Consider the following 25556-nt stretch of genomic DNA (forward strand, 5'->3'; position numbering starts at 1 on the left):
TCCTGAAAAGCACCTGTGTGTCCCTGGGCCAGGTCTCTTCAGCCAAAGCAAGGGCATGATTGTTCCAGGGGGGTGTGGGGATATACTACTGGGGACTCTGGATGAGCCTGGGCACCAGCAAAAAAGCTGAAATCCCATGGCCCAGCAATTTGATGTGGTGATCTGGACCCATAAGTAGCATCCACTCATGAGGCACATAGCCCTGTGTCTGATTTATTGTGCATGAGTTATGTTTGCAGGAGTCTTCTCCATGTGAAACTTGTTCTTCTGGTGTGACTTCATCCTGGGGGATCTGCGTGTGGATAATCATCTCTGTTTTGGGGTTTTTGGGTTTTTTTTAGCACCATCATCTCCTGAAACAGAGTGCTTGAACAAGCTATGTTTCTCTGATTTTTTCTACACAATTTTTTTCACATCTTATGGGAACGCTCTAGCAAGGATGAAGCAGCTGACACGTTCAGGGGTTTCCAGCCACCAGCCTGTCACAGCCTGAGTATGGTGAGAGAGAGGCAGGGCATGGGGATACAAGAAGGGCTGGTGTTCTGCAGATGCTACCTGGATGTACCCCTGTGATAAATACAAGATGAGCTGAGGTCTCCAAGCCTGTGTAAATAGACAGTGTGCTCCAAGAAGCACCCTCTATCTGCCAGTAAGAGCCTCTGGTACCTGGAAATTGTAGCGGCTTTGCTCCCATCATCAGCAGGACGCAGGAGCTGGGGCTGCAGCATCTTCCTGGAAATGACCTGCTTTCATGTCAGAGCCTTGCTGGCTGGGATCCACCCAGGCTGGAGCTATCTCTGATGGTTCTGTAGGATATTGTGCTGCTCAGATGTCTGTACTCAGCCCACAGTCAGGAGTTTCTACAAAAGGGAGGACATTCACTTCTGTCTGGAGGCTGTCTGTGCTCCGTTGGCCATCAGCAGAACCAGCTGAGCAAGGTCAGTGCTCAGCCCAAGCCCAGGCTTTGCACCCCCTGTGGTCAGGGTGTCAGGGCTGCCAGGCTGGCTTGGGGCTGTCACCCACTCTTCCTCACTGTGGCTGCTGGTGTTTGGGCTGAGCACACACTGAGCTAGCCCTGCTCACATGGACTGTGGCGAAAACCATTGTGAACCTTGACAAGGCACTCACCAATCATGAGGTGCCGCTTCCTTGCAAAGGAAACCTGCACCTGAGGTCTCTTCAGACAGAGGAATTCCTGAAACAGCCGTGTTTCATGGAAACCAGACTTCTTATATTCTCTGAGCAGGTTTTGTCCCTGGCATGAGAACAAAGAACATTGTTATGTGAGCAGCAGCTTTTGCAGTTTTACTTTGCTCTTTTCACCTCTGCAGCCTGAACTGTGGCTACATCCCTAGGCCCACTGGGCAGGTGAGGCAGGATGTGTGCTTGACTGCAGGGCTTCTCTGGCGTTTCCTGTGGCATCACATTCCAACCTGGAGACCCTTCATTTTTAGCCACAGTTTTCCAGATGGCTGTGTGAGGCAGCGAGGGAGATGTGGACTGAGCAGGGAGAGGAGCTGGAGGAATCAGTAGATGGCAGAGTTGTTCTCTGCTCTCTGCTGTTCCTCTCACAGGTTCACAGGGATTTTATGGGGGATTTGGTACCAAGATGATGCCCCAGAGCCGTAGGTATTCAGCCTGGCTAAGGAGCAAGCTCAGTCTGGAGCTGGGTTGAGCATTCCCATCATCATGCCACAGCTGAGACATGTAGGGAAAGGACTCCATATGATGCCAACATGACCTGCTCAGAGCACCCTGGCTTACAGCTCCGAGGCAAAAGGGCTGTGTGATACCACTGCAGTGTGTAAATGTGCATGGAAGGCAGCACTGCTCTGCCTTTGCATTGCTTTGCAAGAGATTCAAGACTGATTTTTCTGCCTCTGACCATGCATGCAGTGTCTTGGTTAGGCTCCCAGACTGAGATGGCTGCATGTGAATTTCCACCTGCCCCTGGTGCTGCCTTCTCCATGGGGTTGGTTAGTCCCAAGTAGGGGCTGAGGATTTCCTCCGCTAAGCTCTCAGGTCAGAGCAGTGTTCCTGCACACCTTTGGCTGCTCACCCTTCCTGGCTCATCTCATGCCACTGACAGCAGTGTCACCCGCTCTTGCTCACCTTGGGGCCATGTGTGACCCCGCTGGGATCCTAGTTATCTAGAGGTTGGAGCACAAGCCCCCCAGGAGATCCAAAGATCGACAAGGAGAGAGGATAAATGACAGCAAAGACTGAAAGGGGAGGAGTGAAGAGCCACAGATGTGATTCCCATAGCAGTGAAGAAAGCCCTGTGATGAGAGCCTTGTGGAGCTTGATGTGTGAAGGGTTTGGGAAAAGATGGGTAATTTGCATTAATATTTCCGCGGCAGGGGGATTGTGGTGTAATGGAGAAGAAACAGGCAAAAGATTGAAGAAGTGGCTGCCAAATCTGCCTTGGGAGATTGCTCATATCTTGGTAAGTTTCAATCAGGATCCAGATGATTTGCTGCAGGATGTGTCACTGTCCAGCCCCAGTGGAATAACCAGGCATAGCTAGCCCAGGACTCAGCCATGGTGCAGGCTCACTGCAAACCTCCACCTATGGTGGGAGGGAAAGGAGAGAAAGACTGAGTGGAACAACAGCTGATTCAGGTTGTGTCTTACCCACCTCCCAGGACACGAAACACGAACCCCCACGAAATCATTGGGATCCCATCCATCCCAGAGCTGCACGTGACATCTCCTCCTGGACTTTGGTCAAGAGCTATGAAGCTATCCAGGAGGCTCAGTGCCTTGATCCACTGACATGTCCCAGCCAGTGGCCAGGGACCCTTGTGGGGTGGTAGGAGCTGAGGTGGCTCTGCTGTGGCAAGGCTGGGTAGTGGTAAGGTTTATCTGTGGAGCCCAGTAAGTGCTTGGAGCCAGTTGTAGTCATGGCTGGACTGGGCTAAGCCCCACAGTGGGGACAGGAACAGCAGCATCCTCCCTCTCCTTCTGAGGCTTTTGTTTCATTTGTGTGTCCCACATTTATGCTGAACAGGCAGTTCTGTCTACCTTTTTGTCCCAACGGGACAGGCAGAGAGGAAGGAGAGATGCAAAGGTGATGCTAGGACCCTCCCCACCCACCTATCATGCCATGCTGTGGGAGGCAGCACTGGTACTGCCAGCCCTGCAGCCACCCTGGGTTTTGCTTTCCCCCACTCCTCCCTTCTCCTTTCACAACATGAAAAGGCAGAGCCTTGCCAGGGCGTTTCACTGTGGTTTTGATGGGTGCAGGCCCCCGCACCCCATGCAGAGAGAGCAGCTTTCAACACTTGACCGAGAATGGGGGAAGGCAGGGGATGTTCTGCTCCCTTCCGCCATGACTCAGGCAAGAGGGGCTTGTTTGGCAGGGCTGGGGCCGTGGGCCTCCCCACACTGGGCTCTATTTTTAGGAAGTTGGGAGAAGTAGGTGCAGTCTTCACAACAAGAAGTTTCTAGTGCCATTTGTGGTTTCGCAGCTACAGTAAAGCTCAGCATCAGCAGTTCTGAGGCCAGGTGCTCTCTGTGGCTCAGCACAGCAAGGCTGGCATTGTCACCCAGATGTGGCATGAAAACCACATGCCCTTCAGGGCCCTCCATCCTCTGTGGGGTCACTGGGGCTTGTTTCTTTGCGGTTCCCTGCTCTCTACCCACCTCAATTCCAACTCAGGGGAATAGTCTGGCTCGGGGTGCAACCATGGATTGTACAGAAGGGCAGGGAGGTGAAGGGGTAAAGGAGGGAAGGGGGCACAAGGGACAGTGATCCTTGGAACAGGGTTGCTCAGAGGAACAACAGCACCCCAGTGCCACCCCCTGTTGCTCTTTTTCTGTTGTTCTTTGCTGCTCTGGATGGTGGCAGAGAAGATGTCTGGAGGGGCAGATGTTCTCTCACATCTGCAGGGAAAATGCAGTAGAGATGACATTGTACATCTGATCTGATCTGATCTACCTTCTCTGTTCTCATCTGGTGGAGCTTGGAACTTTTGCTCATCTCCACATGGGTTTCTCTGTGGCTGAGGACCATGGCAAGCAATGGGGCTGCAGCCTACCATTGCCACCATGGTGGCTACAACCATATTCTGCTCTTCTCTTCCATAGGGGTATGTGACTTTCATGAAGATTGACATGTTTTTCTCTCCCTGAGACTGCTTCTTGCTGCTCTGTACTCCAAGAATTTTATCTTATTTGACTGAGGTAGATAGTGAACAGAAAGCGTAATGCAACCTTTCCTTCTCTGGATGCTGGTGGTTTTCTGTGATGCTCTGGCTATTTCTGTTCCCTCTTCCTCTCTGATGGCAGGGTTGTCCTGGAGACATGACAGCTCAGAAGGTACAGGAAAGTGAAAAATCTAAAGAAGTGAAAAAGCAAATGGCAGAAAAATTCAAATTTCCCTTCTGCCCCTGGCCCTGGACTGAAGGGACTTAATTTATGTTTCTCTCTTTGATTCCTTTCTGCATCCCTCCCACGGCATTGCAGGCAAACTCCTTTTCTGACTCAGAATAAGATCTTCTTTTCGAGTGTATTGTTCTTAGCACTGCACAACACCCAGCTTTTGTTAATTATAAAGAGCATGTGCAGCAAGCATCACATTTTAAAAAGCTAGTCAAGAAACCACAGCATGTACCCAAAAAAACCCAAAAAATCACTCTCTTCTCAGCAGCTTTCACCTTGCTGCCTTCAGAGATGCTCCCAGGCTTTGACAGATCACAGGGTCAGGCAACCGGATATTTTCTCAGTAAACAAAACTCAGAACCCCAAATACAAATGGAGACAATTTGCTGATCAGTGGAAATACCACAACTTGGGCAATAGGAATGCAAGCAATGGATCACATTTTCCCATCGTCTTACCCAAGGGTTATCTGGCTGGAGGAACTGTACTGGTTTGGGCTCACAGGTGGGTGTGTATGGTTACGTTCAGAGTGTTTGGGACGTGAAAGAAAACCCGACTGGTTTCTTGGTGATAGGCTCATCACCAGATGAAGATGTGACTTCATCTTCCCTGGGATTATCTCATGAAGGCAGACTGTTCCTTCTGGTGTTGGGTCCTCTCTTCCTCGCCCATCATCTCTCTGGATCATGTCCCGCTTTCCCTAAAACTGTATTCCCCGCTTTGCTACACTCCCCCATGTTCCTACAGCAGCCAAACAGTCAGGGATATGCATCCCCCCATCCCTACTATTCATTTGAGGTGGCAATAGAGCATGTCCCAAGGGGCCAACAGCCCCACATATCCTGCAGCAGGTCCCTGGGTTGCCTGGCTCTGAACCGCCACAGTGCCAGAATGGCTCATTGGGGGTCTGCCTGCCACAGGGCTTGGTCAGCTCCTTCTGCCTGATCCAACACCCCTGCTCTACAGCCGTGGTGGTCCAGGTTGAGCCACAGAAGCCTCAGGACCAGGTGCTGCAGAGTGGACAGCTCACAAGGGTTGCTCCCCGCCAGTTACAACAGCAAGGGGCTGGATTGCAGGTGTGGAGCAGTGGTTTCCTGAAGAGGAGCTGCTGCTGAACCTCTGCCAGGATCCCCACTGTCATATTTTCCACCTGGTTTCTCCTATCAGGGTGCTGCCAAGGAGCAACTCAGTTTCCTGGTTTGCAGCACCGGTGGCCAACGGTGATGTTCTGTGCTGGGTACCCAAAACTGGAGCCCTCCCCCATCCTCCTCACCAAACTTGTCAGCCCATCTAAGGCTCCAGCCTCCATCAAGGAGCATGCAACAGGACCAGTGGCATACTTGGTCTTTTCAACATTTCCTACAGGCTCTTCTCATTTCAGTGAAGCAGGTAGCTCTACAGAAATGTCTTTGGAAAGGTTTTGTCCACTGGAGAAAGCCAGGGCTCAGGAATAGCTGTGCAAAAACTCTCTGCAACACTCAGCACTGTGGTTTCACACGTTGTTGGTTGCCTCTGTCCCAGCACATTCGGGAACAGTATTAAATGATGACTTGTCATGTAATTTAGTTTCACATGTAGTGACTTCCCCCAGATGTGTTAAATTTAGAGGAAACTCTAAAGAGCCCTGGAAAATGCTGGTGTGATGGGTATAAGGCAAAGCATGAGAACCTCGGGGAGCTAGTGTTGCTCCCCACTGTGGCCTCGTGGCCCCCAGCTGTCTGGAGTATTATTGGGGATTTTCACATGGCTTTCTGCCTATGGCAAACTTGCCATGATAGGGACAGTATGCAGGAGCTTGATGTCAGACCAGATGCCTGAGAGGAGACCAGGCTGGGCCTTTCCAAAGATTATGGCAATTTTAAGGCAAAAAGAAATAAAATCAGGCATCTGGCAGTGGCCCCAAGCTGTGTGTGGGCTTGGTCCTCTGCACAGCAGAGCTGCATGCCTGAGGGACCAGGTCCAAAGGTCAGTGATGCTGAGGAGACCCTCTTTGGAGACACAAGTGCTGTATCCCCAGCACAGTTTAGGTCACCTTGTTGCTGCTGGGAGGACATTCCTGAAGAGACTGGAAAGCCCTGAAAGAGACTGGTGAGCTAAGCAGCAAGGCAGCCTTTGGATGGTCAGGGTGTGTGGGCAGCCCTCAGAGTATGGGGGAGGGGAGGGACTTTAGCAGTTACTCTCTCCTCTAGGAGGCAAAAGGGGAGCTGACCTCTGAGCTGGCAGTCTCTTCCCAAAGGATGAGCCCTACCCCTCCCTGCAGAGGTGTGACAGTCCTGGCAAGCTGAAGGGTTACATGACTCCAAAGCACTAGCCAGGGCCTCAACCCCATGGCATCCTCTGTCCTGTTACTCAAATGCTGCCCACAAAGACCCTGGAGCCATCCCACACTTGTGATTAGGATGTTACACTTAGGAGCACAAGTGACCTGCTAAGGTCAAACCCTGATTCAGTTGCAGAGGAGTTTGTGCTTTGTTACCAGCATTTGCATTTGCAGCTCACAACACCTTAACCACAGAGGGCAGGATGCAGGAGAGAAGGCAGATAGGGAAAGCAGATGCTGGACTCCATCCTGCAATGCTCTAAGCAGCCCCAAAAGGCACTATGTACCCTCCTCTCCTGGGACTGCTGGCAAGCAGGACCTGTTCAGCACCCCCTGCCAACAGGATCCAACCCTGTATTAGCTGATAAGAACATCTCCTCTAGAATACCACTTTCAAAACAACTCTACATGATGGTTGCTGAAGCCTTCAAACCAGTGCTCCAGTCCTCCTCAACACATTCTTGCAGCTCCACCCCTCCTCTGCAACCCAACAAACCCCCACATTTATTCTCTTTACGCGGAGAAAATTAGGTCTGTCCCCTGCTGCAAGCAATGAGGACCCTCTGGTATTGGTATATTATTTTAGCAGCGTTACATGTACTCATGAATGTTGGATTCCTGAAGAGCCGGGGGGCAGGACCTTACCTCCCTGCAGCCAGCTTGAGAGGGGTCGGGGTGTAGAGGGGACATGGGTTTCTCAAAGTTGCATGGCAGTGATGCTGGGAGGTCAGAAGCTGGCTGGAGTATCTGGCATTCCCAACAGCCCTTTTCATGCCTAGGTACATAGATAGAGGTAACAGGAATAAGTTGTGCCCTTGGGTACAGGGTGAGCACCTCACTAGGGTATCAAGAAAGCTGCTTAAAACTTGTCTCTGCAAACTAATAGCCATGCACCAAGCTTGAAGTCCCATTGTCTGCTAAGGAGCATAAAAGCTGTGCCCACACCAGGGTTACACTGTCTGTACGCATGGTCCTTTCTCCCAGATCATCCAGCCTACCCAAGCAGAGACATCATCCAGGGGTAGCACAAGGGAAAGCAGAAACCAGCACAACCCGCCTGCCTCAGCCAAACATCTTCACTGCAGAAATCATCCTTCTCTTAGAGGAAATCAAAAGGAAAAAGCTATTCTTCCCCTTTTGAGAAACAACCAAATTTCTGACTGCTTCCCAGCCCCTGGCAGCCCACAGTACTGCTCAGCAGCTCTGTACTCGTATTCAGTGTACATTTCTTTTAAGGCAATTTGCCACAGAACTTTCATGCACAACAGTAAAAAAAAAAAACCCACCAGGGAATATTTTTGAGTGATTCAAGGGCAGATATGAATATACAAAATAAGAACCTTTCTCTGTTTCTGGTAGAACAGTAGGAAAAAGCTTGGAAGTGCAACAGAGAAGAAAGTCTAAGCAACTTTTTTGTTGTTGTTTGTTCTGGGAGATGGTAGTGAACAAACCTACCCACTATGAAGAGCTTTTTCCAGGAAGTGTAGGTTGCTGTACCCTGTATCCCCTGAGCAGCAGGCGCTCGCACAACAGTTCTCATGCTACTTGCAAGCAGCGCATTTGGAGGAGCCCCAGCAACGTGCACGGAGGATGAACGAACCCTATGGCCCTGAGGCACCCCGTCCCATCAGCAGCACATCTCCTGGCATCATGAAAATGTTCATGGGCTTCCTCACTGTATTTATTGTAGTGCAGACCGTTGGGACTGTGCTCTTCTGTTTGTATCTTCACATGAAGATGGATAAGGTAAGCAGAGAAAGTTGTCTCTGTCCCTGCTGGATTGCTGGCATGCTTTGACTTCAGGTCTGGTGAGATCTGCTCACCAGGAGGATGAACATGGTGGAAAATTGTGCTGACCACTGGATGGAGGCAGCAGTATCATTTATGACACCCATGTTCTCATTTCTGCTTTAATTTGCCATGAGACGTATATGGGAGATCTGTTCCCCTTGCTAACAAAAAGAGAATGACCAAGAGAATCTCCAAGACAGACTTAGAATAAATCTGCTAGCTGATGGCTAGTCTGAGGGCAAGAGGGTGTGGCTTGTAGCGCTTATTAGTGCAGTGACATTAACTGAGAGAATGAAAGGTCCAGAAATAAAATTTTTTTCATGTTTCAGTGATTTTATCAACATCTCACCTCAGGTGCTGTCATGCAGTTTAGGGACGAAAAGACTGGACCCTAGTACTTCTTCAGTTTTTGAAGGTACACAGTACTAGTGATCCTGTCCCATACCTGAGACAGTATCTACCAAAAAGTTAAAGTCCAGAAAGCTGTTTTTGAGGTTGGCATGGCTGAGGCTGCACTGCATGATGCCTAAAATCACCAATCTAAAGCTGCTTTCCTTCAAGCAAGAAATGACTGCCTGCTAAAAAAATATGTGCTTAAAACCCAGAATGCACTTTTCTTACCTGATACACGGATACGGTGGATGTTACTGATTTTTACATGTGTCGTTTCAACTTAAATTGAAATTTAGATGTGTGGTTTCTGATCTACAAGGGTGGAGAACAATGTTGAGCTAGAGGGGCTTTAATAATAGAGGGCTTGAAAGGGACTTAACTACATGGAGGTTGCAGGCTCACACGAAGGAATGTGTGAAGGGTCTCTGGCAAAGGGAAATGTGACTACAGGGGGACATGGCCCAGGATCAGAGGCAGCTGAAGTGCAGTCACAGGTGGCAAAAAGATTTCAGTTGCCTTCAGAACTTGTGGCAGGGCTTAAAATCTGATCCTCCATATCCTAGTGCTGCCTGTGCTGTGCTCTCTGCCCAGCTGTGTGTCTTCATGTCCAGCTGCACTTCCTCTTTACCACTTAACTGAATGTTAGGTTTTTACAAGGAACAAAAAACCAACAAAAAAAACCAAACAGGTGTAAATATAAAAATCAGTGTTTTGATGCATGTAATTATTTTCTTATTGGCTTTCTGATTATTTTTTTTTTCAGTCTGAAGATCTTGTCACAATTCAGCCCCAGCCTACATGTTGTTTTGTTTTGCTGGCAATGCTTTTAGTCAATAAGCTAGAAGAAAAAATTTTAAACCCCTCTGAGTGGACAAGGTGGTGAGGGGCTGAGTGAGCATCCCAGCTGCCTGCTGAGGCCATTGGGGATGGACCTGCAAAACCCCTGAGCCACCCACTGGGATTTTTGTTTCTTTAGGAAAAGTTAGAGATGGACATTTAAATTAATTATCAAGGTGATAGAAGATAGATCCTTATCGAAAAAGCAGGGCAAGCCTGACAAAGGCAAGAAATTACGAGGCGCATTCCATCTTATCAGAAGGCTAGTTAATTACTTTATTATACCATATTGTTCTATATTACGTTACATCTAAACCAAATCTGCACAAGGCACTCGGCTGCACAGAATCTCATGACTATCTGTCAACAGTCCTGACACACACACATGAATTCAATTGGTCAATGAATCCAAATACTCACACCAGAATCCAATTACCAATTTCCTTCAGGTAAACAATCTTCCACAATGCATTCCACTTGTGAACAACAAGAGGAGCAGCAATTGAGATAAGAATTATTTTTTTCTTTCTTTTCTTTGCTTCTCTCACTGATTCTCTCAGGTTCAGAGAACGAGAATCCCACAGATCCTGAGCAATCCTCCTGTCACCTAGCATTATCATTCAGGGTGAGCTCCATGGGTTCAATTCCCAGTGGATGAAGGCACAGATGCTGTGTTGGGTGTCTGGTGGGAGCTCTTGCTGCCCACGGTTTGTCTGCCCACCTCATCCCAGTTCTGAACATCCAACCCCAAGCTTCCCAGGCTGGATTTATTGCTGGTAGGAATGTAGCATGGCTCTGCTGCCAGCTGTTGCAGGTTTCCTACTAACATCCCATTGACCCTCCCTTCTCTCCTCTGTTTGCAGATGGAAGAGGTGTTGAGCTTAAGTGAAGATTACGTCTTCCTGAAGAAAGTACAGAAATGTCAGACAGCAGAAGGTCAGAAGTCGACATTATTGGACTGTGAAAAGGTTATAAAGGGCTTCCAGAACATCCAGTGCAAGGTACATGCTGTTGGGTGGATAAAGATTTCACTGAAGAAGGAGGGGGTCCCAAACACACACAGAGCTTCACCCCAAGCTTTTTTTTAAAACCATGGGTGTTCCTTACTTTTAGGCTGTGTAGCACATGCTCTTTTTTATACTGTATTCTTTTTACACTGTATTGATATTATTGAGAAATCTTAATTGATTTTTTCCTAAAATGCTCTTAATCAGAGCACATCTAGCTGCAACATGCCATGGTGTGTTTGTGGCTTGTGGTGGGCAGGATGGACCTACAGCCACCTTGGCACTTCTCCCTGATACCAGTCTGAAAATTATTGATTTTCTGCTGTCTGGCACCTTGCTCCAGTCCTCTGCTGGGTGGCTGTGAGGATGCTTGTGGCCACCTGCCCCTGGGAACACATTTCTGCCCACTTTGCCCAGGTGTCAGTGCAAGGCTTGGGCCAGGAAGCAGCTACTGGCAACCAGTGAGGAGGAGCATGAGGGTGCTGTGCAAATTGTTTATCTTTTTGTTTGCAATAAACTTTACCCATCATTTTGATTGAATAAAACCTAAGACCATAAACCCTATAAACTCCTTGCTGCAAACAGCCCATGGTCATATGTGAAGCTGGGGAAGGTACAACAGGGGCTCTCTGGCTTCTGATATCCTCTGTCACGAGCTGACAGGGCTGTTGAAGCCAAATATCACCAACCTTAGCAATGACCAGAGCATCTTTTATATAGAAACTTTCAAAATCATTGATTTTGAAAAAAACCATATATTTTTGCTGTTGTAACAGGATGGACCCCCCAAGGAGCAGCCCAAGTTTGAAATGCAGAGAGGTGAGTTTCCTGGTGTAGCCAGTGCACTCATGGCTTGCTGGGGCAGGAGGAGTTCCTTGGCCTGGGAAGGGGTTTCCTTCAATAGCCCGTGAGTTTCTCAGGGCATGGTGTGGAGGCAAGGGATGGGTTGGGGTTTGGAGCATCCCCATGGGTGTAGGACTGAGCTCGGTGTGGGCTGGCAGAGGAGGACACTGGGCATGGCTATCTCCCCAGGGCAGGCAGTTCTGGGTGCCAGAGTAGGCAGTCTCAAGTTGTTGAAATTGAGCTTGAAATTAAATCTGTGGCCTTTTTATATCGCAGGTCCTGAGCACCATGAGCATTCCCATGTGACTCACAAGAACGAGACATCTGTGGCAGGTGAGGTGTGGGCACATCCAGCTCCTGTTCCAAGGGTGGGCGAGGTAGCACCATCTCCTCCACCAGCTTCATCCATCAGGGGCTTTACCTCAGAGGCACCTGCAGGTCTTTGCTGAGTGCAGTCCTGCCTCACTCTGGGCTGGGGGTGGAATCTTGAGATGATGTCTTGGCCTGTAGAGGAACATTAAGTGCTGCAGTCCCTGCAGAGGAGCCCTGGGGAAACAGTGAGTGCCAACGCATCAATAACACTGGCCTTTCTAAATTGCAGCAGAGAAGAGGGAGCCAATTGCAGTTCACCTGGCAGGTCAGCAGAGCATCAAGGCAGGCTCAGGTAAGACAGACTCACTTGGTCCTACCTTGACCAGGGAGCCAGAGAGACACAACAGTGTGCATTCCCAGTCCTGCCCATGGCTCTCTAAGGGCAGGGAACGGGACAGAACAACTCCGGCACAAAAGCGTGTCCCCAAAACACAGCAAACCTCCCAGTGGCCCCGTTGCCACGTGCACCTGTGCCATGTGGGGTTCGCGCATCCCAAGTGTCCTCAGTAGCCCTATGTGTGCCCTTCCTCGAAATGCACCACAAGGGCTTAATCTTTCCAGTGTTTTTTATGAGTAGAAGACTTTTTAGCGTTGTATTTAAGGAAAGCAACCTCCCAATTTTCTTTTGTTCTTAAAATTGACCTTGTTGCTCTCCTGTCCATCTCTTGCTAGGGTGGCTGCTGCTGGAGGGCTCTGCTTGCATTTGCGTCTGCTGATTTAATCCTCTTCTCACCCATAGTACTCCTGGTAGTAAGATGGGCTGGCTGAGGGCTTTACAGTTGCAACATAGGACTCCAAACTGGTTTAGTTAAGGTGCAATTATTCACAGCCATGGCCACATCAGGTTTGAGAGAAACACCTGAGTCCTTTTGCATTTGTGCATCCCACTGTTTCGACTGTGGTTGCTCTTGCTGCTCTGTCCCTTGGCTTAGCCTTAGCTGAGGGACTTCCCACAGCAGCAAGGCTTACCAAAGTGAGTATGAGCTTGCAAGGTCGGTTACTCCATCTGGCAAGGATTTCACAATCTAAGCACTTCTGATTTAATTCTGGAGTAACTGACAGTAATCGGCAACTGCTGTTTCCGTCTCTGATGCAACATTTCGCCAGTGCTCAGTCTACCTGTGGAAAGCTTAGTGTTAGATAAGATCAGGGAAGTGAGAAACTTGCTGTATTTTAAAACTCCCTGCTCAAACACTTGTTGAGCCTATAAAGCAGGATCCAGACAGCAGCAGTTGCTGTGAGTTCAACTCTGTGTGGGAAAATATCCCTGTGGGATGCTTGGTCAGGGCCCATGGGCTGCGTGGCTCTTCCAAGACTACCCATGGGGTAGTCGAACTCCTTATTCCCCTTGGAGCCAAGTTGCTCCCCCTGGCTGCTCTTCCAGGTGTCTCTGTAGGCTGGGGAAAGCAGACATTCAAATTCCAGAGGTCATAGCTGAGCTCAACCCCTACAGCCATGGCTTCCAGGTCTCTGTATAGGCTTATCTGCACTAACCACATGAGCTACTGTGATGACACCAAAAGTGTCCCCAAATCCACGGCATCACCTGATCTGTGTGGGCCATGGTCCTGGCAATGGCAAGCAGCACTCACTATGCTAAGCCCTTGCAGCTCTGCACTTAGGCAATCTTAATTTTTGCACTTCCTTGGTAAAACCTTGCCATATCCAGAGGCCGAGAGGAGGAAGGACTCTAGAGGAAAGGCAGCCCCCAGCTGGGAAAAACTGGGATGGGAGGCTGAAGAGCAGAGTTGCTGCATATTTTGGTAGTGCTCTGAGGGCTTGGAGGGTGTCCTACTAAAGTCCATGAAGGCAGCAAATGGAAGTGACACAGTGTTCGGTCTGTTCTGGTAAACACAGGCAGTCTTCCTCCCTAAGCATTTCCACTTGGCTGGATGAAAGAAGCTAAATATACCTCCACTCATGTATCTAGTCAAGGCTGACAAAGCCAGTGATCAGCAAACAAAGGTTAAATCTGCTCTGGCCTTGGGGAAGGGTCCCCGCTCCCCTGGGCTGGGAATGGTGTCCTGGGCTGGGTACCCCACTAACTGCACCTCACAGACAGACAGAGGCTTTGAGGCTGGATGTCTGCGTGTGTCTCCCCAAATCAGCCCGCCAAACTGGAAGTCTCCTTCTCTGAGCTCACCTGCCATGCTCTCTCCCTACAGTGCTGGAGTGGAGGGAGACCATGTATGGCCCCACAAACAGCTTGATATCCAACAAGGAGGGGAAACTGAAGGTGGAGGAAGCAGGGCTCTACTACATCTACTCCCAAGTCAGCTTCTGCACCACGGAAGTGTCTTTGGCACCCTTCACCCTCTATATTTATTTACATATCCCCAAGGAAGAGGACCGGCTCTTGCTGAAAGGACAAAACACACTGACCTCTTTGAAGACGCATGAAGAAGAAAGACACTTGAAGACCGTCTGTGGACTCCAGTCCATCCGTGTGGGAGGTGTCTTCAGCCTCCGAGAAGATGACATGGTCTTTGTCAATGTGACAGACTCCACAAAAGTGAGGTACAGCCACGGCAACACCTACTTTGGCATCTTCAAGCTGTAGTGAGGAAAGGGCTGTCCTGAGTTGGGAATCCAGCTCAACTTTCTTGAACAAAGTGCCTTTCCCTTTTTCCCTTATTTATATTCCTCTGCCTCTCTGTTTTTCTTATTTCTTAATTTGTATATTTTGTTATTTATTAATGAGGGCCAAGGGGCCCTGAGAACACAAATGGAACAAAGTTTGAAGCTGTTATTATTTACTTTCAGTTTTTTTTCTTTTGCAGCCAGTGATTTGGTACATGCTGGTGTTGTGTGTCTGGGTCCACTACATCCCACATTCCTGGCAGGGTTGATGTCCCTGTTATGTCATAAGAGCTTTTTTTACCAAACTCTGCCATCAATGTTTCTTTCCTAGAAACGTAGGATGGCTCAGGGTACTTCAGCCAAGCTAGGTGCATGCATATCTCTGGTTCCAATCTGCTTACAAACGTCAATGGAAAAACATTTAAAGGCTTAGGAACATCTTCTTTAAAGGAATCAGTAAGCCCAGCACTGATAGCTGCTGGTAAGGCAGTGTTGCCACCCCAGCTGTCGGCTGTATCTGGAGAACCCCCTTTTTTCCATCCATGCCTGTCTGTGAAACTCAACCAACTTCCTCAGGGTGGCACTGCCTTGGCTGGGTTCATACTTGGTGACAATCGCTCCACACCAGAGGGGTGACTGGTGGCTGAGGGAGGACTGCAGATTTCAAGGCAGAGTTTCTAGGGCACTAGTGGTGGTCTGCTCTTGGTGACCTGAATCAGTTCACCAGACTGTCCTCCCACCTCTGCAGGCAGAGGACCCTTTGCCTGTGGACAGTTTCACTACCCTGTGGAAGGGGCACTGGGCACCACCATCAAAACTGGAACTGCATCTTCTCCTGAGACCCCTCCTACCCAAGGAGGAGGACCAGGAAACCTGCCAGGGGGTGGCAGGACCACCTACTTCTTCCCTCCAAGACACATGTGCAGAGCATCTTCTGATTGTTCTCAGTGAGGACGTGTCCACAGGGGCATTTTTCCTGGAGCTCCAGGAGAGCAGGACTGTGCAGATGCCCCCTTGGGCAGGGGGTACCTGGGTGACACTGCACACTAGGGTCTTCTCAACCCTATTCTCCAGCTTGGTCTGCAGGGAGGATGATCAGAGCACAAGGACATTGATTCCATTTTAAAAAACCTTTGAAGATGACACATGTGACAAGCCTGGGGTTTTTGGTTATACCGGTCACACTTAGACTGTCAAAGTTTGGAAATAATCTTGGATGCCAACAAGTTTGCAAATGGAAGAGCTTCTAGATTTGGACAGTCTTTAGGCTTTGTTGTGCTGGAGGCTGCAGGTCTAGTCCTAACATAGTGCCCAAATGGCACCACTGGTGGGACAGAAGGGGCGTTCTTTGCACAGCTCATTGCAGAGCTCGGTGCCCAGCACAGCCTCCTTCAAAATCAGTAGAGCTCAGGGACTGTTTGGTTTCACAATGATTTAGTAAGTATTTTTTGGATGTTCTCCAAAACTACCTAACTTTTTTAGGGGATGGACCACTCTTGTCTGACATCTTGTATGAAGACTATTTAACTAAACCCATCTTATATTTGTAACCAGAGAGACTGAGTGCCAGAGGACTGTGCATTATGCTGTGTTTTGCAGCATAATTCAGGGTTCATGGTTCCCCCTTCCACAGTGTGGGGTTCCTTCCACTGATCACCCCACAATTAATACAATTTATGGATTCAGACATAGGTGGCTCTGTATGTTTTGAACACTGCTCACCCTTCTCAAACCCAGGCTGAGATTTCACAGGGTCCTGCTGGGTGTCTGGAGACCAAGAGGGCAGTGGGGTGGCACTGGGGGTCACAGTGGGGACAACCAGTCCCAGAAGCCTCCAGGGCCTCACCACCCTCATAGAGAAGAATGGCTTTCTAATAGCCCATTTACCCTGCCCTCTGGAAGTTTTGGACTTCATTGTTTTTCCATGATGCACCCAAGGCTACTGTTTCTTTTTTTCCTTGTTCTTTTTCCTACTCTGAAGGCTGTGTTTGGGGAAGGAGAGGAGGATCCAGCCTTCCTGCCCTTGATCCACCACTTCTGCTGTGGGCTGAGACCACAGACCATGGCATATCTCCACCAAAGAGTTAAAAAACTCCCAGCCTGCAGGAGACGTCCAAGTGGTGGTAGACCAAAGGAAATCCTGTCACCACACCTAATTGCCAGAAAAAAACACACACTAACTAAAAAAAAAAATAAAATCTCAAAGAGGCAGGAAGTCACTTATCTACAGCAACTGCCTGGTGCAGCAGAGCAGTCTGTTTTCCATAAAGCATCCTTGTGAAGAGAATGCACGTGGGGCCTGAGGGATGGAAATGCATCTCTTGTCCCGGGACCAGGTGCCCTTGGCCTACTGCAGGTATGGATGATGATGGGAGCAACAGTCCAAGTGCCAGCACCACCTTTCACACCAGTATTTCCACCAGAAAATCAGAGAGGTATGATGCTGCCATGGCATTTTGAGGAAATCAGTGATGCACAGAGCAAGCACTGTCTTTGCTTTCATGGCAGAAAGACAGGAAGCAGCTCCAAGGGCTAAGAAGTGACTTTTATCCTTTATTTGTTGAAAATGTCAATTAAAAAACTGTTCAAAATAAAAACATGTTAGAAAAGTTGAACTTGCATAAGTAGTTTACAGTAAATAAACCTACATGACAAAGATACACTGGAAGGCAGCTGACACAACATCCATCTAAAGACAGACTCACTGGAACCTATTTACAAAGCACTGTAAACAAAGTAAATATGGAAACATTGCTGTCCATCTGGCATGGCTTCTTTTCCTTTTTATTTTATTTTCTTGTCTTTTTTTGGCTTCTAGCTCTTGAGAAACGCTTGATCCAAAAAGTCCCAGTGTGCCCTGCATCACATTACATCTCACAAACATGCATATGTACATAGCATGGGTTCCAACTGAGCCTGGGGGCAGTGAGGACACATTTCCACCCTCTCCCTGGAGTGTCAGTGGCCTTGGTTTTCTCTGCATGTCAGCAGCCTAGTCCCCAGGCCAGCTTGGAGCAGGCAGCAGGGCCAGGCAGTACCCAGGGGTCTGGGCATGGCCTCCCCAAGCAGCAGTAAGTGCAGCAAAGGTCCTACGCCTGGAAAACAATTCACAAGCACAGCAGGGCTTGACTGCTGACCAAATCACTCAGCTGTGTGCCCAGGAGGGATGTGGGGAGCTGCCATCTGGCTGAGCTGCTTTGGGGATGGCAAATGTAGCCAGACCTCTGTTTTGCCCTAGAAATAGAATTTGCTCTAGAAATCCTTTAAAGAGGGTTTCTTACTTCACTCCTTGAGATGTTTTGGAGTCTATAACTCCTGAAACACCATTTGCAATGTCCTGGCTGAATTTTAATGGCAAGGAGAGAGTTGTAATTATTGCCTCTGTTATGTCCTTCACAACCAACATAATGGTGTGACTGTAATGAGCTGTGGTGCCTCTGCACACCCTGGGACCATGCTGCCCTGTGAGATAAATAAGACATAATTAACAGAAGGTTATTTTTATAATGCTGTTAAGGAAGGAAGGAAGGAAAACACCAGTTCTAAACTAGGGTATAACACCAAATAAGATAAGGAGAGCTGATACATATGCATGTTGCCTGTATGCTGTGTTCAAGGAGCTGTGCAGGAATCTGTGAGAGTGTTGTACATCCTTGCCTCAGGAGCGTTCCAGCTCTTGTCAAAGCATAAATACCTTCCCTATCTCAAGAGAAAGTTCCTTTTCCCTAGCAGAAAGTGCCTGTGGGGCGATGTAGGGAGAAGTGGCCACTGGCAACATTCCCAACCTTTGGGAAGGAGTGATGGAAAGCATGGAGAGGGCAGAAGGGAGCAGGGGACCAGCACATTTGGGGTTGCTTTTTTTGTCAAGCAGTGTTTACATTTCATATGGAGAAAAGCATGTCCTGCAAGAGGAAGCACAGCAAAATTATCATCTCCTAGGATACCTGGACACTCAATGTGAAAACAAAGCAGGGGAGAGGAATTCTACATCATGTGTAAGAAAAGGGAAGGGGGCAGAACAGCAGTTACCTGTTGTGCTAATCACGAGCTGTAAGGAGGCATCACTGTGCAAAATACCTTCCTATGTGCTCTGACAGGTGCTCTAGATCTGGCTTCCCCCAAGGAGTTCAAACATCTTCATGTTAATTGCACATTTTAATCAGTATCAAGGCCACACAGGAACCACAGTATTGCTGGGCTCTAGTTCGCTACAGTCAACTAATGGGGAGAAAGAAGACGGACGGGAAAAGCTTCCTCAGTTGTGATTATCTGAAAAGAGGAGCATGTTGCTTTTTTGGTTTCTGCTCAATACCACCTCAGTAACGTTTTCATTCAATAAATAGGTACTGGTGCTTTTGGAAAGAATGAAAGCATTAAAAAGTGCTTAAGCTTCTTCTAGGAAACTGCTGTCCAAGCCTTTGTGAGCAACAATCACTAGCAGAGTTTGTATTTGCTCCCAGTAGCAGGTACAATGAGGTATTAGTTGCTGCAGATGAATTGTGAATCATGGACTGCTTGCTTACTGGTTCCGTTGTGATTGATTGTTTCTGCTTTATTTCCTTACTGGATGGAAGAAAAACTATTTTTTCTCTATGACTTTTTTGTTGAGGGTTTTTTTTTTTTTTTTTTGGTAACAAAATACCCCAAACCAACAAAATAAGGAGCAAAAAGAGGCAAAGGATCCGGTTCCACTTCCCAAAAATACACCTGAGGTCACACACCACTGCCAGGAGCTTCTCCATGAATTCAAGCAATCAGAGATGACTTGCGCCCGGTGTCCTCCCTGCCACACTCATCTGTCTGTTTCAGCAGCCTTCTCACCAGCTTCTCCAAGTCCTTCCTGGATTTAAGCTCTTCCTCCAAACATTGTTTCATCCTTTTGTTTTCCTGCAAGGTGAAAAACAAAGGAATTAAGATGCAGTTATGCCCATGTTCTTTATGCAGTGAGGTGCTTCCATGTATCTGCTGCTTGATGCCTCAGAGGTGATGAAATAACAGTGACATTTGATAGAAGTTTGTGAGGATGAAGAACAGAAGTGGATCAGACCACAAGTAACCCAAACAGAGCCTTACTACCTCACAGACCTGCACAGAAGTTCCCTGACTTTGGGCAGACAGAAACATCCTCCCTGAAACCTAATTTTTTCTTGGGCTGAAGAACCCTTTTCCCCTCTGATGGCTTCTCCCACCTCCAGACTTGGGACTGGAGGGAAGAAGACATATTTCCTCTGAGTCTACAAGAACTGGTGTCCACCAGACCCCTATAAAATGAATGGTCAAGATGAAAGAGCTTTTGGAACAGGAGGAAAGTTTTTCATGTTACCACAAAGGCCAGCTATTCCTTCCCTCTTGCCTTCTCTAGCGCTCAAGCATGGAGGATGAGAGGAAGTGGTCTCCAGCTGCGCCAGGGAAGGTTTATGCTGGATATCAGGAAAAGTTTCTTCATGGAAGGGGTTGACAAACACTGGAACAGTCTGCCCAGGGAAGTAGTGGAGTCACCATTCCTGGGAGTGTTCACAGAATGTGTAGGTATGGCACTTCAGGACATGCTTTAGTGGTGAACATGGTGGTGGTGCTGGGTTGATAGCTGGACTCCATGATCCCAGAGGTCTTTTCCAACCTTAAAGATTCTGTGATTCAGGAAGGTAAACCAGAAAAAAACTAATGCTCATTTAGGAATTTGCAGGATTGGACCAGCATCAGCAAGACTTTTCCTGGCACCGACCAGCTGAAAATGATCCAGCACAGATTGGCTGGCTGTCACTCAACTCCCAGCACAAACAATCCCACCCAAATTACCTGCTTCAGCTCTTTGACTTCATCTTTCAGTGCATAAACTGTGTCAACAAGGCTTCTGAAAAAATAAATTAAAGAAAAAAGAAATTAGAGTTGGTGTGCAGGAAAACAGTGATAGTATGGAAGGTGCTGACAGGAAAGTTGCAGCCAGATTCTGCTTCCCAAGCATCAGGCTGCTGCCTGGGAGGGGACTCTGGAAACACAGCCCAGGAGCATTTATATGCTACTGGTCCAAAACTCAGGGCTCTTTTCTCAAACCTTGATACCTTGTTCTGCTTTGAGTTATCAGCAAAGGTCTGTGACTTTAGCTTCCTTGTTTATGCTATGGCAATAAATAACAATACCTTTAAAGGTGGAAATGCCTGAGTATCTTTTGTAAAGCAGCCTTGATTCCTTGAGGTTGTGCTGCAAAAAATCAAATGTGAAAGGAACACACTGACTGGGCTGGAAAGGGAGAGGCTCAACACAGTCATCCAGATGTAAAAGTTACAGAACAGGCTGGGAGCACTTGCAGGCAGGTGCCAGGCAGGCTCCTGAGGGGCAGCAACAGCTCAGTACATCAGTAGTTAAAAAAATAAGAGGCACTTGTTTGGTTCTGTCCTCACTGACCCCATTATCCTACATCTGGATAAGCCATAAAACAGGGATCCAGACTCCCAGAGGAATACAGCCATGTCAGGACAGCTGGGAGGGTGGTCCTGTCCTTAAAAGGGACAAAATAGCCATTGAAATTGTCTGGTGGTTCTTTGCCAGAACTAAGGCAGCAGCCAATGACACCAGGCCTGCTCCTCTATGGAGGCACAGAAGGAGAGGGCATTGGTTTTTAATGCCCTTCCAAAAAGTGACACAGGGATCTATATGCAAGCGGAGAGCAGCCGCACTTACTTTTCCTCTGTGACCGTCTGGCCATTGCTTCGTGTCTCCTCTATGATGATCTTCTCTTCCTCAGGAAGAAGGACTTGGGGGATGGAGTCTTTACGGGAGCCTGTGTACAAGAAATATTCATGAGGGAGAAAAAGGGGTAATCTTCCCTGCTGCCCATGCTACATCAGAGACAGAAGCTGTCATTCTTCCTGCTCCACCATCAGCCTGGGGCAGGCTGGAGATGTCGGCTACATCCCACTAACCCAGAGCTTCAGCAGCAAGTGGAAAAATTTCAAGAGTACTTATTGCACCTAAAGTTACATCATGACTTATAAATGAAACCATTCAACTAGGGTCAAGAGCTCCACAAAGAACCATGGCCTCCCTTTTTTCTATGTACCATTATTTGAAAGTTCACAGATTTAATTGGCTAATATCTCACCAGCAATGATAAATAGTTATATTTCCAGAGGTGAAGATGTTAGATAGGTTCTTATGAAGCAGGTTGTTCTTAAACATGCAGCTGATTAAGAGATAATATCCGTGCTTCCTTTCTAAAGCTGTAAGCAACCTGAGATTATCATCAGGTAATCACTGGTGAAATAGCAGTGTCTCATCTGCCCTCCTACCTGCTTCATTCTCTGTGTTTAGGAGAAAAACAATGGCAACTAAACCACTAGGCAGATGAAGCTTCCTTATCTCAAAGATTGAATGCTACAGTTTCCTAGCATGAGTCTTGTTGCTGTGTGATGCAACATCTGTTTTTTCCCAAAGGGGTTATCAGTGTTGTGGGCAGAGTAGGAGCTAAATCATGTGTTTGTGTGCCCACCTGAGCTGAGAGCTTGCTGGAAGCCTGCCCCAGTACAGTATGCCTCAATCACCTTCAGGATCTGAGCATCCTCCTCTAGCGCAGCAGTACCTGTAAAACATTGCAAACAACAGTACCTGTAAAACATTGCAAACAACATGCACAAAAAACAAGGTACTCTGGCCTTGTCTCTCCCAGTCTTTGCTCCCAAGCCCCTTAAGAGATCATGCTGTTTCTTTGGCTGACTGCTGTTTTGTGGAGAAAATCAAAAACTCTACAACTTTGTAAAAGTTGTAAAGCCGGTATGTTTATTGCAGTGCTGGGGATTACTCTCTTTAAAAGGCATGCGTACCTCTGGGATCTTCAGGTCTCTTTTTATCTCTCTCTCTAAATATATATGCATATAATTTCACAACAGGTTCATACATATTCATTTTACAGACTTTGCATGACATTTAGCGCTAGTTCTTTTGTTATCAGAAAGAATTCTTTGGCTGTTGTCTCCCCCCCCTTATCTCTGTCTTTCACTGAAGCATTTTCTCTGACCTCAGACTATACAGCTAAGATTTCAAGGCTTAACTAAAAGATGTATATTTAACTTAAATCAAAATGGATTTCTACGCTGGAACTTGGAAAATTTCTACTCTGTCTCACTGCCTCTGGGACTTTGGCCAATCTGTTTTGTGGTCCTTTACATTTTCTGGCCTTTGTGGCATCAAGTACCATGACCAAATGGTGTGAAAACTTATCTCTAGTTGCTCATCTTGGCAAAACTCAGGGGGTGATGCCCTACTTTGGGTGCAGGCAGCACCAGAAGATGGGCAGGCAAAGCAACCCTACTGTGGGAGGTCTGGTAAAACAGCACCAGAGCAGGACTTGGAAACATGCAGTGTTAATTTCCAACCTCCGCTCAGAGCCATCTTCTCAAGGGAAAGAGCTAATCCTGGAGCTGTGCATGGCAGCATGACCATGGCTTGACCATGGTGGCCATGGCCTTTCATGTAAAGCCCCCAAGGTGTGCCCCAAGTGGGCTCTAGGGAGTTCTCAAGACACTCCTCTTTGAACATCCCTGTTGGGAGGGGGACCTTTTTGTTTCTTAATTCCCCATGGACACTGTTCTAGGACATGCTGGCATGGCCAGGTAAGGGCTTGTCCCAGGTGTCAGACATATTTGGTGACTCCTGATGTGCAGTTTAATGCAGTTTTTAACTACTTGGAAGTAGTTCCTTGGCTTCATACTCAGAATAAGACCACCCACAACCCATGACCTTGTGCTAGCAATCACAAAGAGGCTGGTGGCATGTCTAGCAGTCATAACTGGGAGGGGAGGAGGAATCTGTCAGAGGCTGAGGACCAGTGCACTTCCAGAACTCTCCCATACTCAGGAGCATGTGGGCTCAGAGTGAGAGCATCCTGTCACATCCTGCACTGCAAGAAAGGGTGTTTTCAAAGTCCCATGGAGACCACTGAGAACACAGAAATCTCCAGAAACAAAAGAAAAATAGCATCACAGAATGGTTGGGGTTAAAGATCATCTAGTCCTAATCCCTGCCATGGGCAGGGACACCTTCCACTAGACCAGGTTGCTCCAAGCCCCATCCAACCTGGCCTTGAACACTTCCAGGGATGGGGCAGTCAAAGCATCTCTGGGCAACACTTACTTTTCCGAATAACAAACTCTTCATCAGATGGTTTTCTCTCAGTTTTCCTTTTTGGAAGAAATTTCTTCATTGTTTTTGGACTTTTGCTAGAATCCTACAGAGAAATAGACTCTTGTGTTTAACCAGAACCAAAGGCAGCTGGAACAGTGGAGCAGCACAGATAGGTGCAGCTACCCATGCTACACACAACACTTTAGAAAGCTACAAAGCAGACAGTGACAAAGTTGGGGAAAATTATAGCTTTTGCCCTTCACATGTACCAGTTGTTACCCACTGCTCCCTGGAACAGCAGTGGGAATTGCACCTGCAGGTTTGGGCCAGGACAGGCTCCTCTAGTAAATTCAGCTCTTCTCTAAAATCCTTTAGCCAAAGAATTCAAATACATTCATAGCACTTTTAGTTGCTTATGAACTCTGTGGTCTGTGCTAGAAAACCCTAAAATGTGGCTTATTCCATTGACTTAATTACTAATATAAAAGAGTTGGCAAATAGCTCTGCTTCTAAATGCCCACAATTTGAGAGTATAAATCCCATACACAAATATACACAGAGAACAGACAAACACACATAAAGTTAGTGTTTGCTATGACTCCATGAGTAAGAAACACAAGTTTTTATCTCCTTCACTCAGTTAAAAGTCTTGCTGATTTGGAGAGAATTAGAGTATTAGTAGGTTACGTGCGATTGGGATTTAAAGGAGAAGAGCCATTCCAGGAGTTTTAAGTACCAAAACACTAAATCCTTTCTGAGAGTTATCTTAAAATATATTTGCCAGCTGCTACTGACTCTGACCAGAACTTACTGATACAACTAGGCAAAATTAGGGTCATGCAAGCACAAGAAGCATTAAGAGGAACAAGCATTCTGTGCCACGACAAGCCAAAGAGATGTATCTACCCTTACCTTTAAGATATAAGACATCCTCTATAATGAATATGCAAAGAAAGAGAAGATGAGTGTGAGAGACTGATGATTTTTATCACCAAGTCCATTAAATCCACAATTCTAAACCCCATTTCAGTGTTAGTCCTGAGATTAATGCAGCACACCCTCTGTCCTGGTTTTAAAGCACTATCAACATGCAAAGGAGCACGGTGTCATGCAAAACTGAAAATTTACATGTGAGACACAGGATGAGTGGGCATTAATACACTCTAAACACAGAGAACATGCTTCCTCGGTTAGTAGTGAGTGTCTGTGGATGTTGGTTGCCTAAACTGGTGCTTACAACTGCAGGAGCCCCATATGCCTGGCTCCATCCCAGTCCCAGGAAGTGCTCAGGGCCTGCACTCAACACCAGTTCTATATAAGGGCCTCAACCCAGCCTAGTCAGGCTGCCAGGATGCTCTGCCCACGCTGGTGACAATCTCCTGGGACTCCATCTTTTCAAAGGGGACCTTCCATCCTCGCTGAAGACCTGACCATGTCGGGCATCAGCACTGCAACACCTCCCTGCTTCACTGGCAGGGACAGGGAGCTCCCTGCACATCCTGTGGAAGATTCCATCCCTGGATCCCATCCCTGGGATGCTTGACCCAGGGAGCCATGAGGCTCTCCTGCAGGTCTGCCCAGCAAAGTCCTGAACCCTGGAAACCCTTCACCTAATGGAAAGCAGCCAGTTAAAAAAAAAAAAAAAAAAAGTAGTAGAAGAAACTATCTATAAATCATTTTCCCTTTGCTAAATTGAATCCAGACACCCACAAAACTTACCTGTTCTGTCATTTCAAATGATTACTGGAAACAGAACAGGAAAAATACCCAATTTCAATGGAAATAACAAGAGTGGGGTGCCATACACAAGCAGGGTCTGAGGTTTCCTGAGCTGGGTACAAGGAAGTGTACAAGACTATGCCATCCTATCCTACACTATGAGAAGACAAATAAAGTAACACTGGATGTCT

General features: G+C 47.6%; 2 protein-coding genes across 10 annotated transcripts in view; one reads left to right on the forward strand and one right to left on the reverse strand.

Moving 5' to 3' along the window:
* Nucleotides 1-2204: 2204 nt before the first annotated feature.
* CD40LG (CD40 ligand) lies at nt 2205-19335 on the forward strand. 3 transcript variants are annotated; one of them, XM_050974625.1, is made up of 7 exons: nt 2205-2446; nt 8139-8449; nt 10588-10725; nt 11508-11550; nt 11851-11907; nt 12176-12238; nt 14112-19335. In XM_050974625.1, the coding sequence occupies exons 2-7, from the start codon at nt 8294-8296 to the stop codon at nt 14504-14506; spliced, it is 852 nt and encodes a 283-aa protein (XP_050830582.1). In that variant the 5' UTR covers nt 2205-2446; nt 8139-8293; the 3' UTR covers nt 14507-19335. The 3 variants fall into 3 exon arrangements, with proteins under 3 accessions (XP_050830582.1, XP_009088706.1, XP_050830583.1); XM_050974626.1 differs by lacking the exon at nt 2205-2446 and adding an exon at nt 10285-10500 and having other exon boundaries at nt 8324-8449; XM_009090458.4 differs by lacking the exon at nt 2205-2446 and having other exon boundaries at nt 8044-8449.
* The window catches only part of ARHGEF6 (Rac/Cdc42 guanine nucleotide exchange factor 6), a 39444-nt gene continuing 30947 nt past the window's right edge, over nt 17060-25556 (reverse strand). For 5 of the 7 annotated variants that reach the window (XM_050974618.1, XM_009090454.4, XM_050974622.1 and 2 more), the window contains 6 exons: nt 24559-24579; nt 23656-23749; nt 22016-22105; nt 21208-21307; nt 20326-20380; nt 17060-19413 (listed from right to left, as the gene is read on the reverse strand). In XM_050974618.1, coding sequence (XP_050830575.1) covers nt 19273-19413; nt 20326-20380; nt 21208-21307; nt 22016-22105; nt 23656-23749; nt 24559-24579 — 501 coding nt within the window. In that variant the 3' untranslated portion in view covers nt 17060-19272. The remainder of the gene's footprint in view (nt 19414-20325; nt 20381-21207; nt 21308-22015; nt 22106-23655; nt 23750-24558; nt 24580-25556) is intronic. The other 2 variants (XM_050974619.1, XM_018914470.3) reach the window with 1 other exon arrangement.

Source organism: Serinus canaria, chromosome 4A (genome assembly GCF_022539315.1).
Source record: "Serinus canaria isolate serCan28SL12 chromosome 4A, serCan2020, whole genome shotgun sequence".
Classification (NCBI taxonomy): Eukaryota; Metazoa; Chordata; class Aves; order Passeriformes; family Fringillidae; genus Serinus; species Serinus canaria.